Raw genomic sequence first — 14,993 nt, forward strand, 5'->3', positions numbered from 1 at the left:
TGTTCAGCATCCTTAGTCATCAGGGAAATGCAAATCAAAACAACCCTGAGATTCTATAATGACCAGCCTGTGACTTGGTGGCAAGTTGGACCACTTCCTCCATGGAAAGGACAATGTGTTGTCCTTACTGGAGTAGATACTTGTTCTGGGTATGGATTTGCCTTTCCTGCATGTTATGCGTCTGCCAAAACCATCATTCATGGACTTAAGGAATGTTTTGTCCACTGTCATGATATTCCACATAGTTTTACTTCTGACCAAGGAACTCACTTCACAGTCAAAGAAGTGGAAACAGTGGGCTCAGAAACATGGGATCTAGTCTTACCATGTTCCCCACCATCCTGAGGCAGCCGACACGATAGAAAGATGGAATAACCCTTTGAAGACACAGTCACAGAGCCAATTAAGTGGCAGTAGCATGGTGGATTGGGGCAAAGTTCTCTAAAAGACAGTGTAAGTTTTGAATCAACAACCCATATATGGTATGGTTTCTCATAGTCCAGAAAACAAGGAGTGGAAAAGGGAATAAATAGTTCTGTTCAATGAGGGGTGCCTCATTATCCACTAGGAAACGTTTTCCACTTTCTGTTCTGCTGGCCTAGACATTTTGGTTCCAGAGCTGGGAGCTCTCCCTCCAGGAGCCACAGGAAACATTGCATTGAATTAGAAACTCGGTCTTCTCCCTGGCTACTTTGGACTTCTGATGCCCTAAAGTCAACAGGCTAAGAAAGGAGGGGTGGTCGATCCAGATTACCACAGGGAGAATTGGATTGCTTCTCCACAATGAAGGTAAGTAGGATTATGTCTGAAGTGCAGATCCTTTTGGGCATCTCCTGGTGCTACCATATCCTAGGATTAAAGCCTATGGGAATCCAGGTAGGATGACGAAGGACATAGACCCTTCAGAAACGAAGCTATGGGTTACTCCTTTAGGAGCAGAGCCAAGACCTGCTGAGGTGCTTGCTGAAGGACACACAGGATGGGTAGTAGAGGACAGTAGTAAGATACCAGCCAAGAGTATGTGACCAGATAGAGAGAAAGAGGATTATAACTGACTTGAGTGTTTCTGTTGTAGTTTGTTAAGAATGAGTTCATGCAATATGTGTGTTGTCTTTTTTCAGTTACTTTATCATGCGATGTAACATCAATTAGGCATGGTTATGACCTGGTTAAATCCATAATGTGTTTGCAGTCGTACATGGCATAGTTTATATTATGTTTAGGTGTTACTATGTCCTGGTTATGGTTTTCATTTGGAAATTAGTTGACAAGGAGTGAGTTTATGATGATTATTCTTGGTTGTCAACTTTACTACATGTGGAATGACTTAAAGCTCAAAAATGGAGGGCACACCTTCGAGGAATTTCCGCTTAATTTGAAGTGGGAAGATCTTTAGGGTAGGAAAACACACCTTTCCATTCAGATCTTTAACAAAGATCTAATCTGGTCCACACTTTCTGCTGTAAGCCTAAGGACACAGAAGGAGGAAGCTTTTGCACTTTGCCTGCTTGCTAGCAAGTCTATTCCTCTACTGGGGTTAGAGCCAGGATTCCAGTGTACACTGAAAACCAACGGAGACATCCAGCCTTATGGTCTGAGCAACTCCTGGATTCTTGAACCTTCTGTTCACAGGCAGCTATTGTTGGTTTAGCTGGACTTCAGCTTGCAAGTCATTCTAATAAAACACTTTTCTATATAGATTCATTCTATACATTCTTGTTTGTCTAGAGAACCCTAATACAGGGAGTATTCTCAAAGAAATCTGAATACGTCCAACTTTTTGGATTTTTGTGTGTGTTTTGTGTGTGTTTTGTTTTTGTTTTTGTTTTTTGTTTGTTTGTTTGTTTTGGTTTTTTTTTTTTTTTTTTTTTTTAGTGCCCTAGAAAAATGCACTATCACTATGAGGAACTAGGAGTTAGACCCCCTGGTTGGCAGACAGGTAAGGGAGTGGTAGTTAATATAGTCAAGGGAAGGCAATAGAAAGGTGTCGAATTTTCAAAACAGCAGGCTTCTTCCTCACCATCCCGATTTGAGATAAGAACATGGTAATTTAAAACAAAGGCCCTGTAGGCTTCCGGCTCCTAGTTGCAGGCCCCCTGCTAAGAGACTGGCTGAACTGGTTCAACGCCGGATCAGGATTGGTTACATCACCATGGTGGGCTAATTAACCATTCCATCTTTCTTCAAACTGACCAACTCTTCAGTAGGTGGAGGAATTAAAAAAAAAAAAAAAAAAAAAAAAAAAAAAAAAAAAAAAGCCAGCCCCAGAGAAGAGCCTGAGTTTGTGTCTTCTGAATGCTGGTGTTTCCTGGTTTCCTCAATCCTTTTTCTTCTATAGCTGATTCAGTAGCTGCTGTCTCTGGTATTTGCTGAGCTTTTTCTGATCCTGTTATGCTCAGGAGTTTTCCTGCCCTTTAATTCTTTAACGGGCAGAGAAAATGAACCGACTTGACTGTATCAACTGAACTACCTTGCCTACTCTAGAATATTCAACTTAGCTTCAAGGTCAGCTTGAGACTTTTCATTCCTGTGAGAGATATAACTTACTGGAGAGAAAGTGCAAATAATTATAAAATACATAGAAAAACATATTTAGTTTCTGCCTTCAATCTCTCTCTCTCTCTCTCTCTCTCTCTCTCTCTCTCTATATATATATATATATATATATATATATATATATATATATTATGGTACATAATATTCATGCGGAACATTAAGTACTAGAATAGGAAGGGCAATATGTGGCTATATCATTCTTACGTTTTGTTTTCATTTTATGTGATGGTTGTTTTGCCTCGTGTATGCACAGCATGTGTACTCAGTGGCTGAGGAAACCAGATCCCTTGAAACTCAAGTTCTAGGTTGTGAACCATCGTGTGGGTGCTCTGACTGAACCCCGGACCAATGGAAGAGCAGCCAGTGCTCTTTGCTGCTGATCCAGGTCTCCAGACCCTCAATTACTGTTGAATGAATGTAAACAGCCTAGCCAGCTAAGATTCAGTCACACATTCATTTACCCTGCCTGTTTCTGTATTCAGAATGTATTCCATTCCTAACAATTTTCCTTTAAAAAACAAAATTGGCAGTATCAGATTGTCTCAATCTGAATATTCAGTTGTTTATAACGTTAAAAAAATTCCTCCCTCTTTTGCCTTCGCTATTTACCAGTCACAGTGCCAGAGATGATATTAGTAGTTTGCTGTTCCTTCCTGAAATTTTTGTATTGCCACAGGCACATACATTACTTCAAAAGGGTATTACATAGTCCTTCTAAAGTTGACTTCTCAGTATTTCGAAATCTTATCTTTGAACGCTTTCAGTATCAGTATATAAAACCCAAAAACATTACTTTATTGGTGAACATATCTCCCATTTCCCAGTTTAAAAATGTTACATCGGTTAAAAAATTACTAATTCGTGCTAGGTATCTAGATTCTAGAAATCCAACAAATCATTCAAGTTGTGTTTTGAAAGGCGCAGACGAAGCGCAGTTAGGATAAATCAAGTTCGAATCAGCTCTATCAGGTGTTAGTTGACCCGCCGTTAATCCTAGCTCTAATGTTCCAGTTCGGTTCTTTCAGATGTCTGCCTAAAGGACCTAAATCCTTGTGGAAGTTTCCTCTCAAATGTAATCCCTTCAGAAACTCCAGACATTTGGGATTAAAATTTTCATTCTGGCCCTCGCTAAAGAAAACCGACAACCTAAGAGCCAAGCAAGGATCTTTTAGGACAATAGAGAACTGTGATGCAAAAGAATTCCTTAAGGGAGAGGGCTAGGAGAAAACAAACGCATTCGCTCGCGTTCTCATTAGCATGGGTACACCTATTTTCAGCAGGCGGCCTGTTGGGGGGTGACTGGTGCACTCCGCACGTCTCCGGGGACGTGCAGGACAGGGGGTTGTTTTCTTGGCCAGGCCGGCGCATCTGTCCTTGCGCACAGGCCTAAATTCACACCAGAAGCCACGGCGCAGACGCAGCCTCCCACCGTTCACGTCCCCGGGGAGGGGCGGAGCAGTCGTGTCTTCCGGGTCGCAAGCGGAAGTGGACAAATTTGAATTCTGCGAGCCGTTGGATGGGGCCGAGCCGGGTGGGCGTACGACAGCGCTGCGGTCGACGTGAGCGGTAACGCATCGACCCTGGGACTTATACTCCGCGCCTGGTGAGGACGTGTCCCGGAGGGACTGAGGGTCACGGGCGGCCGGGTAGGTGTGAGCGGTGGGCGCTTCTCCTTGCGCTGGACGGTGCGCACCGCCGCTGTCGAGCCCGGAGCGGCTCTTTATTAGTTAAAGACAGAAGTGGGGAGGGTTGCACGGGAGGGGTGCTCGTTGTGGCTCCCAGTTGCTCCTGAGACCGGTCCCTCAGCGCAAGGAAATGACAGCCTTGAAGTGCCTCGAGGGGATTTAAGCTGAAATCCGAGTATCCTTTGTGTTTAAAACCGGGGTATTTTTCTTTCACGCCTTGACATTTCTTGTCTACCGCAAAAATCTGAGCTCTATTGCTCACTTAAACAGGCTACAGTAGCAGCGGTCGCTCTCAGATGTTAGTTTGCTAACAATGGGGATAGGGTCTAGTGTCACCCCCCAACCCCCACCCCGTTCTGTCCGGTCCCCGCTTTTCACCCTCTTCATTCATTTGGGTGACTGTTATTATCGAGTTATTTTAGAGGAACTCAGAGCATCAAGAGTTGAGTTTTCTTCCAGCGTTTTTGTTTGGGTTTTCTGTTTATCTTTTATGATGAACTGGACTCACAAACCCCGACAAAAAGCCATACGTTTTTGAACGGCTTAGATGTGCACGGTAAACGTAAACTTTCTTCTGAAAGAAGTTCTGTATTTTGCCCTATTGAAAACTGTCACGTTGCTTGTGTACTTTGTAGAAAAAAAGATCCTTTTAAGGTTTTAGCAACTGGGTAATGTGTCATCAAAATGTATAAGTATCACTTTAAAGTGGTTCTTAGTAACATCCAAAGTAAAATAATTTACTCATCCTCCTTCACGCCTGCGAATGAATGTTGTTTTCAGTATTCACCAAGAAGGAAAAAATTAAATAGCAAGCTCATTGAAATGAAAGTTTTCATTCAGTCAGGCTGCCACAAAGCTATTGGCTTCCCTTTCCCAAAGAGTGCAGTCAAATCTGCTAGCTTCATAAATGGTACCAGCAAGTCACCTGTTTTAGATTTTCTGTATCCTAATGTGCTTGCGCTTCCACTCTCTTCCTTTGTTTTTGTCTTTAACCTACATCAATAAATGTTATACTCATTATATGTATAAAGGCTCCTTCAATTCTGATGCCTTGGATAATTGCCTTTTAACTGAAAAGTTAGACTATTCTATCAGAGGTTTGAAAACATGGTCTTCTTAGGAAAAACCTGGTAATCTATTAAAGACATATTAAAGACTAGAACCAGACTTCTTGTTTAGAATTCTCATCGCTAGTACCTCATAGCTGTGTGACCTTGACTGGGGGAGCTGTGTAACCTCCCGGAGTCAAGTCTCTTAAGTGTATCACGGGGATAAAGACTTCCTTGTGTGATTATGATGGGGATTCAAGGAAGTATTACATGTATATGAAGCACGGTTAATGAGAGCAGATGTCTAAAGTGTAGCTACTAACCATGGTACAGCCATAGCATGCATTTTCATTAACTTGACAGCGTATATGAGATACATACAGTTTTCATAAGTAGACTAGTAATTTGTTCTTATAGAACTTAGAAAAGTGAAGACCAGAAACCAGATTTAATTAGATTATTTTATGTGTATGTATGTATGTATACATGCTTTATGATCAGAGGCATTGTGGTCCAATATGTAGGGACCAAGAGAGCCAGCCTGTCTCCTGGGGATTGTCAGTTGTGAGAGACAGCGTTTCCTTCTACCCTGTTGGTTCCAGGAGTCAAATGCAAATGTTCAGGCTTGGTGGCAGGTCCCTTTACCAGCTGAGCCATCTTACCGTCCTAAAATAAAACATTTGCAAGTAGTACTTTCTGTCTTTCTTAAGTCTCCAGCTGCTGTTTTGTAAAACTTTCCTGGGTCTTCTCATTTTATTCAATATGATTCAAATTTAAGCTTCTTTAAGAAAAAAAAAGACCTTTGCAGCCCGGCTGCAGACAGTCTAACTCTAAACTCAAGTGACAGGAAGACCAGTATTTGTTCATTCACATTAGTTCATGACATTGGCTGTTTTATACACATTTTCTCACTTACTGAGTGGTTTTTAAAATGTATGTTTCGCATGTGATGCTATTTGTGAAGGGGAGTGGTGTGCGCAGTATAGTGAGTGTCTGAGAGCTAGAAGAGCAGAACTGTTTGCTGTTCGTTTACCTAGAACTGAAGACCGCACTATCCTGCCTCATTCTTTCTGTAACACAATGTGTCCAGTAACGCAGGGCCATCCTTCTAAAGCCCACTGGGTGGGATGATCTGTGAAGCAAACTATGCCATCAGACACTCCTGCAGAGAAAATGGTATACCTGTTTGAATTAAGCTTGTAAGCTTAAAACAAGTCTAGAATTAGCTCATTCACATGATTTCTTCTTGAATGTTGGAGTTGGGATGCTACAAGATTTTGGATTCCAAGCCGCTGAAATCTTTTTCTGTGTTAGGATGACAGTGGGCATAGCGATCCAGTATGCAGACACCAAAAGAACCTGTTGGGGATCGCTTACATAGAAAAATTTAAAAGGAAATCACCAATATAAAATTGATCTGCTAGTTGGGTCTGTAAGCAGTACACAGTCTAAGGGCATGTGAATGCATTTTAGTGATGCTATCCCATTGTACAGATGTGCTCGAGTGTTCAAATCCATTCATCTATTAGTGCGTATATTTAGATCCCTGGGATTTTAGCCATCACAGAAAAATTACTTGGATATTTGTATGCAGTGAGCATGTCTTCGTCCAGTGTATGATAGAGATAGTTGGACATTTAACATTTTCTAGGTAAGAGTTGCGTGAAGTTAACCACTGCAAATAGACTGTTCACCCATAATACATTGTAACATAAAGCTGTGCCCAGTGGGAAAAAAGTCACCCCAAAAAAGGTAGCTAAAGTTTTCATCCTGCTCCCTAGCGAGCCTCCCATTTCATAGATAACTGATTTAATGTCTTCTTTTTTATCTCAAATTATATTAATTTTTTGATTTCTATTTTGGTTACTTTGGCTACTGGTGTCAATCATATTTCAAATCAAATCATTTCTTGAGTCTTTCTTGTGTTAATTTTGTTCTGTCCCACATTCCTGGCTGCTGCTTTGGTGCTTGGTCTCTGGTTTTCTAAGTCTTTGAAGAGCATCATTGAGTTCTCTCTGGTTTTAACAATGTAAGCATGCGTAGCCATGAACTTTCCTCTGCTTTTACTATTCCTTCTTAGGGACTAGAGACTCCCACAGGTCTCAAGCTGCCGCCAATCTGCTTTTACTGTTTCTTAAAGGCGCTGATACGTTATATTTTCTTTTTTACTTGATTATAAATTTTTTTAAATTTTTTATTGGATATTTGTAAATTTTTTTTTTAAGATTTATTCATTTATTATATATAAGTACACTGTAGCTGTCTTCAGATACACCAGAAGAGGGCATCAGATCTCTTCACAGATGGTTGTGAGCCACCATGTGGTTGCTGGGAATTGAACTCATGACCTCTGGAAGAGCAGTCGGGTGCTCTTAACCGCTGAGCCATCTCTCCAGCCAGTAAATTTTTTAAAGTTAAGTTTTTAAGTTTTTTTCAAGTTCATCAATGATCTAGTAATTTTAAGAGTATATTGTTACATTTTATAATTTATGATTTCTAGTCTTTTACTATGATCTGATCTAAATACAAGAAATTTTTTTCGGGGTTTTGATACTCTTTCAATCTTTCTTACATATTATCTGTTATTTGTTATACACAAATTAAAGAAACTAATTGTTCACCACCTTACTCCAAAACCCTCACAAGCTTTTCTTTCTTTCAAAGTTTTGTTAATGTATATGAATGTTTTGCCTGCATGTATGTTTGTGTGCCTCATGCATGCCTGGTGCCTTGGGTACCTGGAACTGGAGTTAGAGATGGTTGTAAACCGCCATGTGAGTGTTAGGAACTAAACTTGGGGAGTTAGGCAAAAGAGTGGCTGTTCAGCCATCTCTCCATCCGTCTAGCAAGTCTTAATTCATGTTAATGATTTTCATGTTTGCTTTTTCTAGAAATGTACTTTTGTTTTTGTGACAGGATCTCACTATTGCAGTCTTGGCTGGCTTGAAGTTACCTGTGTAGATGAATCTAGCCATGGACTCACAGAAATCCCCCTGCCTTTACCTCTTGGGTGCTGTTACTAAAGATGTCCACCACCGTGCTCAGCCAAGATGTACTTAAAATTTATATATTAGATCTGTGGTCCAATTTTTGGTTTCTGATATATATCTGACTCTGTCGGAATCTTTTATTTAGTTACTTTTTGCAGCTTCTCCTTTTGCTATGTTTTCTGGGGTTAGGAATCAAGCCTAGGGCTCCCTGAACACTAAACATGGCTCGGAGCAGGCCTATGCCTTAGTGCCCTGTTTTGTCTTTACTAGGTTGTGTTCTTTATCATCATGAACGTAGATCCTTCGTCAGATACAGTCTGCAAATGTTTTCTTCTTGTGCATCTTTCCCTTTTCTTAAAATTCTAACTTTACCAGGATCAAAACTAGTTTTTCTCTTAGAACATTAATGTTTTTGATGTCGTTTTTCTGTATGGAAGGCAGTGTTTATTTTTTCCTCCTCAGTCCTTTCTATAGTATTTCTTGCATAGACGTCAATCCTGGAGTTTAATTATCATGCTTTCCTTGTTGGGTAGTCATCAGGGGGAGTGGGGGGCAATGTGGCTTACTTTATTATATTATGCATCTATTACCACCTCTAAATCACCTCTGAAATTTGGTTTAAAATAAATTCAAAGTCGTCGTGTATCTCTGGGTACAGAGTTGGGACTGCCATAGGGTCTCTGAAGTTACCTCAGACTCTGACTAGAAGTCTAAGATAGATATGGCAGCATGTGCTTATGTCATAAAGTAAAGACCTGCATTCTATACTGAGTGGACCTCTTCATGAAGCATCTTGCAAGTTCTTGTCACCTGGCAACAAGCTTCTAGACATGACAAGAGAGCAAGGAAGATATAAGTGTTTGAGCACTGCTGAACAAGGCAGTCGGCAAGTGCACCAGCACCATAGACTCATAAAGTAGTGCTGTAAAAGGCACTCCTTCCTAAATAGTGAGCATACAAAGTGCTGGACAAACACTGTCCTAACATAGCAAAAGGAGGAAAAGGAAAAGATGTTTAACAGTTTGTAGGTTGATATAATTATAAAGGGATTTTATTTTTATTGGTCTTGTTTCTTTTTAACCAATACTTTAATATTTTTTTTCAGAAATGTAAGAGTCCAGGCAGTACTTTGTCGTGTAGGACTTTTTGGTGTACTACAGGGCATCCCACAATCCTAAGTAGTTAACTTTTAATAGTCTCTCGGGTGTCTTCAAGTCCAGATTCTTCACTCAACTTGAACTATTACTTGTTTAAAAAGTAAGGAAGTTAACTACTGTACTATAGTATGAAGTGATTATATATTATTTGGTTATAATCATATACTGACTAAATTTAATAAAATGGTTAATTTGAAATTTTTGAATTAAGATATCAATATGTTCTTATTTTTCCTAGTAAGATGAATGAAAATAAACCTGGTAATTCACAAAGTCTTGGTAAGTAACTGAATTTAAAATTTTTTATTATAATAAAATCCATTTAGAATGCTATACAGCCAGTAAGAATGAGTATTCTGGGGTTGGGGATTTAGCTCAGTGGTAGAGCGCTTGCCTAGGAAGCGCAAGGCCCTGGGTTCGGTCCCCAGCTCCGGGAAAAAAAAAAAAAGAATGAGTATTCTGGTACACACTTAGTTAATATGATCTATTAAATTATGATTATGTTCATTTCCACAAACTAAATTTGCTATTTTTCTATATATGATTTATCAGATATACTTTAAATCTGAATAAACTGTTGAACTTGTATTGGTTTTCCCTTTGATAAATGAGGACAACATAACCAGTAGACAAAAGTATAATAGGAAAATTTCTAAGTTTATACTTTCCCCTGTTGATACATAACTTTTTATAAACACAATCTGTAGACTTGCTACCATGGATGATGAAGAATTTAAATTATTACTGAATACACTACTCCTCCATTTAGACTTTGTGGGACTTTTAATTTGTTTTGTTTTGAGACAGTCTCCCTGTGTTTTTCTGACTACAAATGTAATGTACTCACTATGTTCACCAGACCAGCCTCGAACTCAAAGAAATCCACCTCATTCTCCCTCACTTGTGCTGGGATCAAAGGTGTGTGCCACCATGGTTTTTGCTGAGATTGGATCTCATTGTACCTTGAGCTCCTCCATTTGGCTTAACTGGCTGGGACTCAGGTCCTCAAGCTCTCGTGATAAACCTCATGCCAACTACATTAATATTCTTTTGACAATCATTTTTATTGTATCTGTTGACCCTACCTTCTTTTGTACAAGGAACTTTGCTCCTACCAACTCCTCTACCCCACATACTTATTGTCTTGTCTTGTTCTGCCGACTGATTGCATCAGCAATGCCAGGAGTTGGGAGGTGTTGATGATTTTTGTAATACCATTGTACATTTGCTGAATGTATTCTTTTTCCTACTTACTTCATTTCCCTCTAAGTTAATGCCTCTAGTCTTTACTTATATCAGTGTGCTTAATAGCAACCAGTATTTGCTGTAGTAAAAGGTAATTTTAACAGTAAATATAATGAATTAGAATACTTTTAATGAATTTTAAGTAGTCTTCTTAAAAGATGAATACTTGAACTGGAGTATCTTGTGCCTTCAAGGCCCTTGATTGATTCAAGGTCTTTTTAATGTATCACGTAAGAATGTACCTCAAGATCCTCCAGCAGCCAACGTTTGTTTTTCTTGTATTTTCATGAGCTTGGTTATGACTATGGGTGCACACACGATCCCCCTGTGCACTTCAGTACATGTTTGAGCTTGTTAAAACCTTACTCCTATATAGATCCATTCTCCCTAACTTCTGAACCAGTTCTTGGTCTATCAGCTGCTTGCCCTAGACTTTTATAGCTACTGTTTGTGTTTAATCCTAAGAGAATTCTGATGCTGGTAAAACAAGTACATTTATTTCAGACTAAGGTCTGTGTTACTTCCTTTTAGATTAGCAGTCTGTAACCATAGACGTGAACCAACCAAGGCCATCTAGACAAAATTGAGCTGGGGATATGCAGCAGTGGGTAATGTACTTGTCATGTTGTCTGAGTGCTTGAGTTCACATCTCCAGAACTCACATAAAGCATGGTAGCACATGGCTAAATCCTAGTGTTCTGCAAAGAGATGTGAGGCATAGACTGGACACTCCGGGAAGCTCATGAATCAGCTAGTCTGATGTGTATATATACATTAGCCATTACCAGGCAAAGGGAGTACTGAAACACCTGAGGTGTCTTCTGACCTCCATACGTGTACCATGTTCACTGCTCACACATGTATACTTGTGCACATGCACATACATATCAGAGAAGCACCAAATCTATAAACTTTGTAATTTCAAATTTACTCTTTTGCTATTAGCTTGTGTTTTCTGCCGAAAAAATGATGACTGTCCCAATAAATATGGAGAAAAGAAAACGTGTGAAAAATGGAATTTCAGTGTCCACTACTACTGTTTGGTAAGTCAGGAGGTGTGAGTTGCCTCTTATTTGGTCATGAAAAATAGTAATGTATACATTTGTTAATTCTAACCTGTTTTCTTGGAGATTATTTTCTAATTGAGAATATATTCATAGTTAATGTCAAGTGGAATTTGGCAGAGAGGTAAAGAAGAAGAAGGAGTTTATGGCTTCCTAATAGAAGACATCAGGAAGGAGGTCAATAGAGCTTCCAAACTGGTAAGTACTCGTTTATTCATTACGCTGAGTACCACAGGTGCTACTAGCGCTGCCTTGGGACGTTTCTTCTGTCAGTTCCTGGATTAGAAATTCATGACTCTAGTTCTTATTCTAATGGATATTTTTACCAATTATACATTTTAATAAACATTTTTATATTTTTATAAAAATAAGTTTAACCTACATTGAAAAAAATTTATCATTATTTCACTCACTTTTGGTTTGATTTAGTTTCAGTTTTTGAAGTTGACCTACACGCTTTGTTTTTAATCTCTTACTCCCCAACCCTTTCTCCACTTTCATTTATTCCATTAAAAATAACTATTGGCATGTATTAATTTATACATAGTAATGAGCTGCCAAATTTTGAAAGATGATGGATAGACAGATAGATAGTAAATAGCTAGACAAAATGGCTGTATCTGTATTGTATTCACCTCCATTGCTTCTTACTCCTGTGGGTCCCTTTCACCTAGTTCTCTTTTACATTCTGTTCATACTGTTTTGATGACCTACTGAGTTTTATGAAGAGCACATAAGCATCCTGGGTGAACATTTATGGTGGCAATACCATGGAAGAAAATGTCCCACCCTCACCTAACACCCAGGAGATACTCAGTAATGGCACCTCTTTACCCCAACCTCCCTAGCTACCATTATCTGCCTAAACAGCTCAGGCTGGAAGGAGACCTACAAACTCTTCCCAAGATAGGATGTTGACAGGCCAATCTTGTGGCAGTTTAGTGCTGGTCACAACTGCTGTGAGGGTGGGAACGAGAACAGTGCCCTGGTCCAAATGTACCATTCCACCTCCCTCCCTCTGCTTCTTCTATCCCCGTGTTCTGTGATATCCTCTGGGCCTGAGAGAGGGTAAAACAGAAGCCACATTAAGATTGAACACTTAATGTCCCTTATGAAGAGTTGGTCTTCTCTGGAACAATCTATTTTCTTTTGGTTCCTGTCTTAGAGTTACTATTCTGTAATAAAACATGACCAAAAGCAACTTGGAGAGAAAAGGCTTACACTTCTACACCACTGTTCTTTAAAGGAAGTCAGGACAGGAACTCAAACAGGGACATGGGGGCAGGGGCTAAGAATGCAGGGAATTACTGACTTGTTCCTTACGCCTTGCCCAAGCCTGCTTTTTAAAAAAAAAAAAAAATTAAATAGAATTTAGCATCACCAGCCCAGGGGTGGATCCACCTACAGTGGACCTTTCCCAGTTAGTCACTAATTAAGAACATGCCCCTTAAGATGTCGTGTTAAAGCATTGGGTGAGTGGTTAGCATAAAGGGAGCCAGTGGTGAATAGAGGATCTGGGATCTGAGGAAGATTGTCTGAATGGTAAGTAAGCCAAAGGACTTGGTGGGGATGCAGGATCAAGATTCCTTAACCTCTTAGTAGTAGCAGACTTGGAGTTAAGGGGAGTCCCCCTTACAAGTTTTTGTGCCTGCCTGTTTTCTTAGTATATCTAAATCCTCTGAATACACTAAACCTTTGGGGATCTTTTCACCTGAGAGGAGTGCTCCCCACCCTCTCCTTTCCCCTCCCTCCCTCCCTCCTTCCCTCCTTCCCTCCCTCCCTCCCTTCTTCCCTCCCTCCCTTCCTTCCTCCCTCTCTAGCGATCCTTCTGTCAGTTCACTGGGAGAGCCTTAGGTTCTTTCAGGCTTCCTACTATGGCCTGGATGGCCCATGAGTTAGCACTGAGAGTCTAATCTCTGATTCAATGACAAAGGTTCACAAGGTATGTTTAGGTTCAGCTGTATACTCTAATTATTATTATTTTTTTATATGTACCACTGTACTGGATAGTGGCATTGGTCTTATATCTCAGGCTTTTGAATGCCCTGTGTTTTGAAGTCTGCCTTTCCTTTCTTGTATAAAGACACTTCTGACAGGGTTTAGGATAGCCTAAATCCAGGATGATCTCATCTTGCCTTTTAATCATGTTTGTAATTAATTAAGTAAAAACTGCTTCTATGTCAGCTCACAGATACTGGATTTTCCTGAATTGCAATGTTCCTTTGGTTACCATGCTAGTTTTCTTTCTAGGTCTGTAAGCACCATGACCAAAAATAACTTGGCGAGGAGTTTTTTTTTTTTTTTTTTTTTTTTTTTTTTTTTTTGGTTCTTTTTTTCGGAGCTGGGGACCGAACCCAGGGCCTTGTGCTTCCTAGGTAAGCGCTCTACCACTGAGCTAAATCCCCAGCCCCGGCGAGGAGTTTTTTAAATAAAGAGTATACTGTAGCTGTCTTCAGACATACCAGAAAAAGGTATTAGATCTCATTATAAATGGTTGTGAGCTACCATGTGGTGGAATTAAACTCAGGACCTCTGAAAGGGCAGTCTTACCCTTTGAGCAATTCTAGATTTGAGGTGTATTTTATCTTTAATTTCCATGATGGAGCCTTTTGTTGAGGGAAGGTTCTTAAGACAGAACCCCTGGGACAGGAAATGAAATAGAGACTAGAAGGGTGCAGCTTTCTGGCTTGCTAACCATGGCTTTGCTGAGCCTGCTTTCCTGTACAGCCCAGGACCAGCAGCCCAGCCACAGTAGGTGGAGATCAGATCCCACACACCAATCACTGATGGTGAAATGCCCCCACAGACTTGCCTACAGGCCAATCCGATGGAGACATTTTCTTTTTTTTTTTTTTTTTTTTAAAGATTTATTTTATTTATTATATATAAGTACACTGTAGCTGTCTTCAGATACACCAGAAGAGGGCATCGGATCTCTTTACAGATGGTTATGAGCCACCATGTGGTTGCTGGGAATTGAACTCATGACCTCTGGAAGAACAGTCGGGTGTTCTTAACCACTGAGCCATCTCTCCAGCCCTGGAGACATTTTCTTAAACTGAGGCTCTAGACTGTCAAACTGACAAGAAAGGAAAAACCTACCCAACTCAGATCTTAAGACTTTATCCTTTGTGTTAGGATAGAATATACTATAGCAATTAATTTTCAGTCTTTTCGCAATGGAACACTCATTTTTTTTTCAAACTATAATACTGAAAGTTTTTATATTATATTCCTGTTTTCCTAT

The 14,993-nt window shown here is 39.9% G+C and overlaps 1 protein-coding gene across 7 annotated transcripts in view; it reads left to right on the forward strand.

The window, feature by feature from the left end:
* The first annotated feature begins 3,336 nt into the window (after nucleotides 1-3,336).
* Nucleotides 3,337-14,993, forward strand: part of G2e3 (G2/M-phase specific E3 ubiquitin protein ligase) — a 31,903-nt gene continuing 20,246 nt past the window's right edge. For 2 of the 7 annotated variants that reach the window (XM_006240079.5, XM_017594083.3), the window contains exons 1-5: nucleotides 3,337-9,304; nucleotides 9,386-9,537; nucleotides 9,676-9,716; nucleotides 11,628-11,725; nucleotides 11,843-11,944. In XM_006240079.5, the coding sequence (XP_006240141.1) occupies nucleotides 9,680-9,716; nucleotides 11,628-11,725; nucleotides 11,843-11,944 (237 nt within the window). In that variant the 5' untranslated portion in view covers nucleotides 3,337-9,304; nucleotides 9,386-9,537; nucleotides 9,676-9,679. 7 annotated transcript variants of the gene reach the window in all.

Source organism: Rattus norvegicus, chromosome 6, assembly GCF_036323735.1.
Source record: "Rattus norvegicus strain BN/NHsdMcwi chromosome 6, GRCr8, whole genome shotgun sequence".
NCBI classification, from domain to species: domain Eukaryota; kingdom Metazoa; phylum Chordata; class Mammalia; order Rodentia; family Muridae; genus Rattus; species Rattus norvegicus.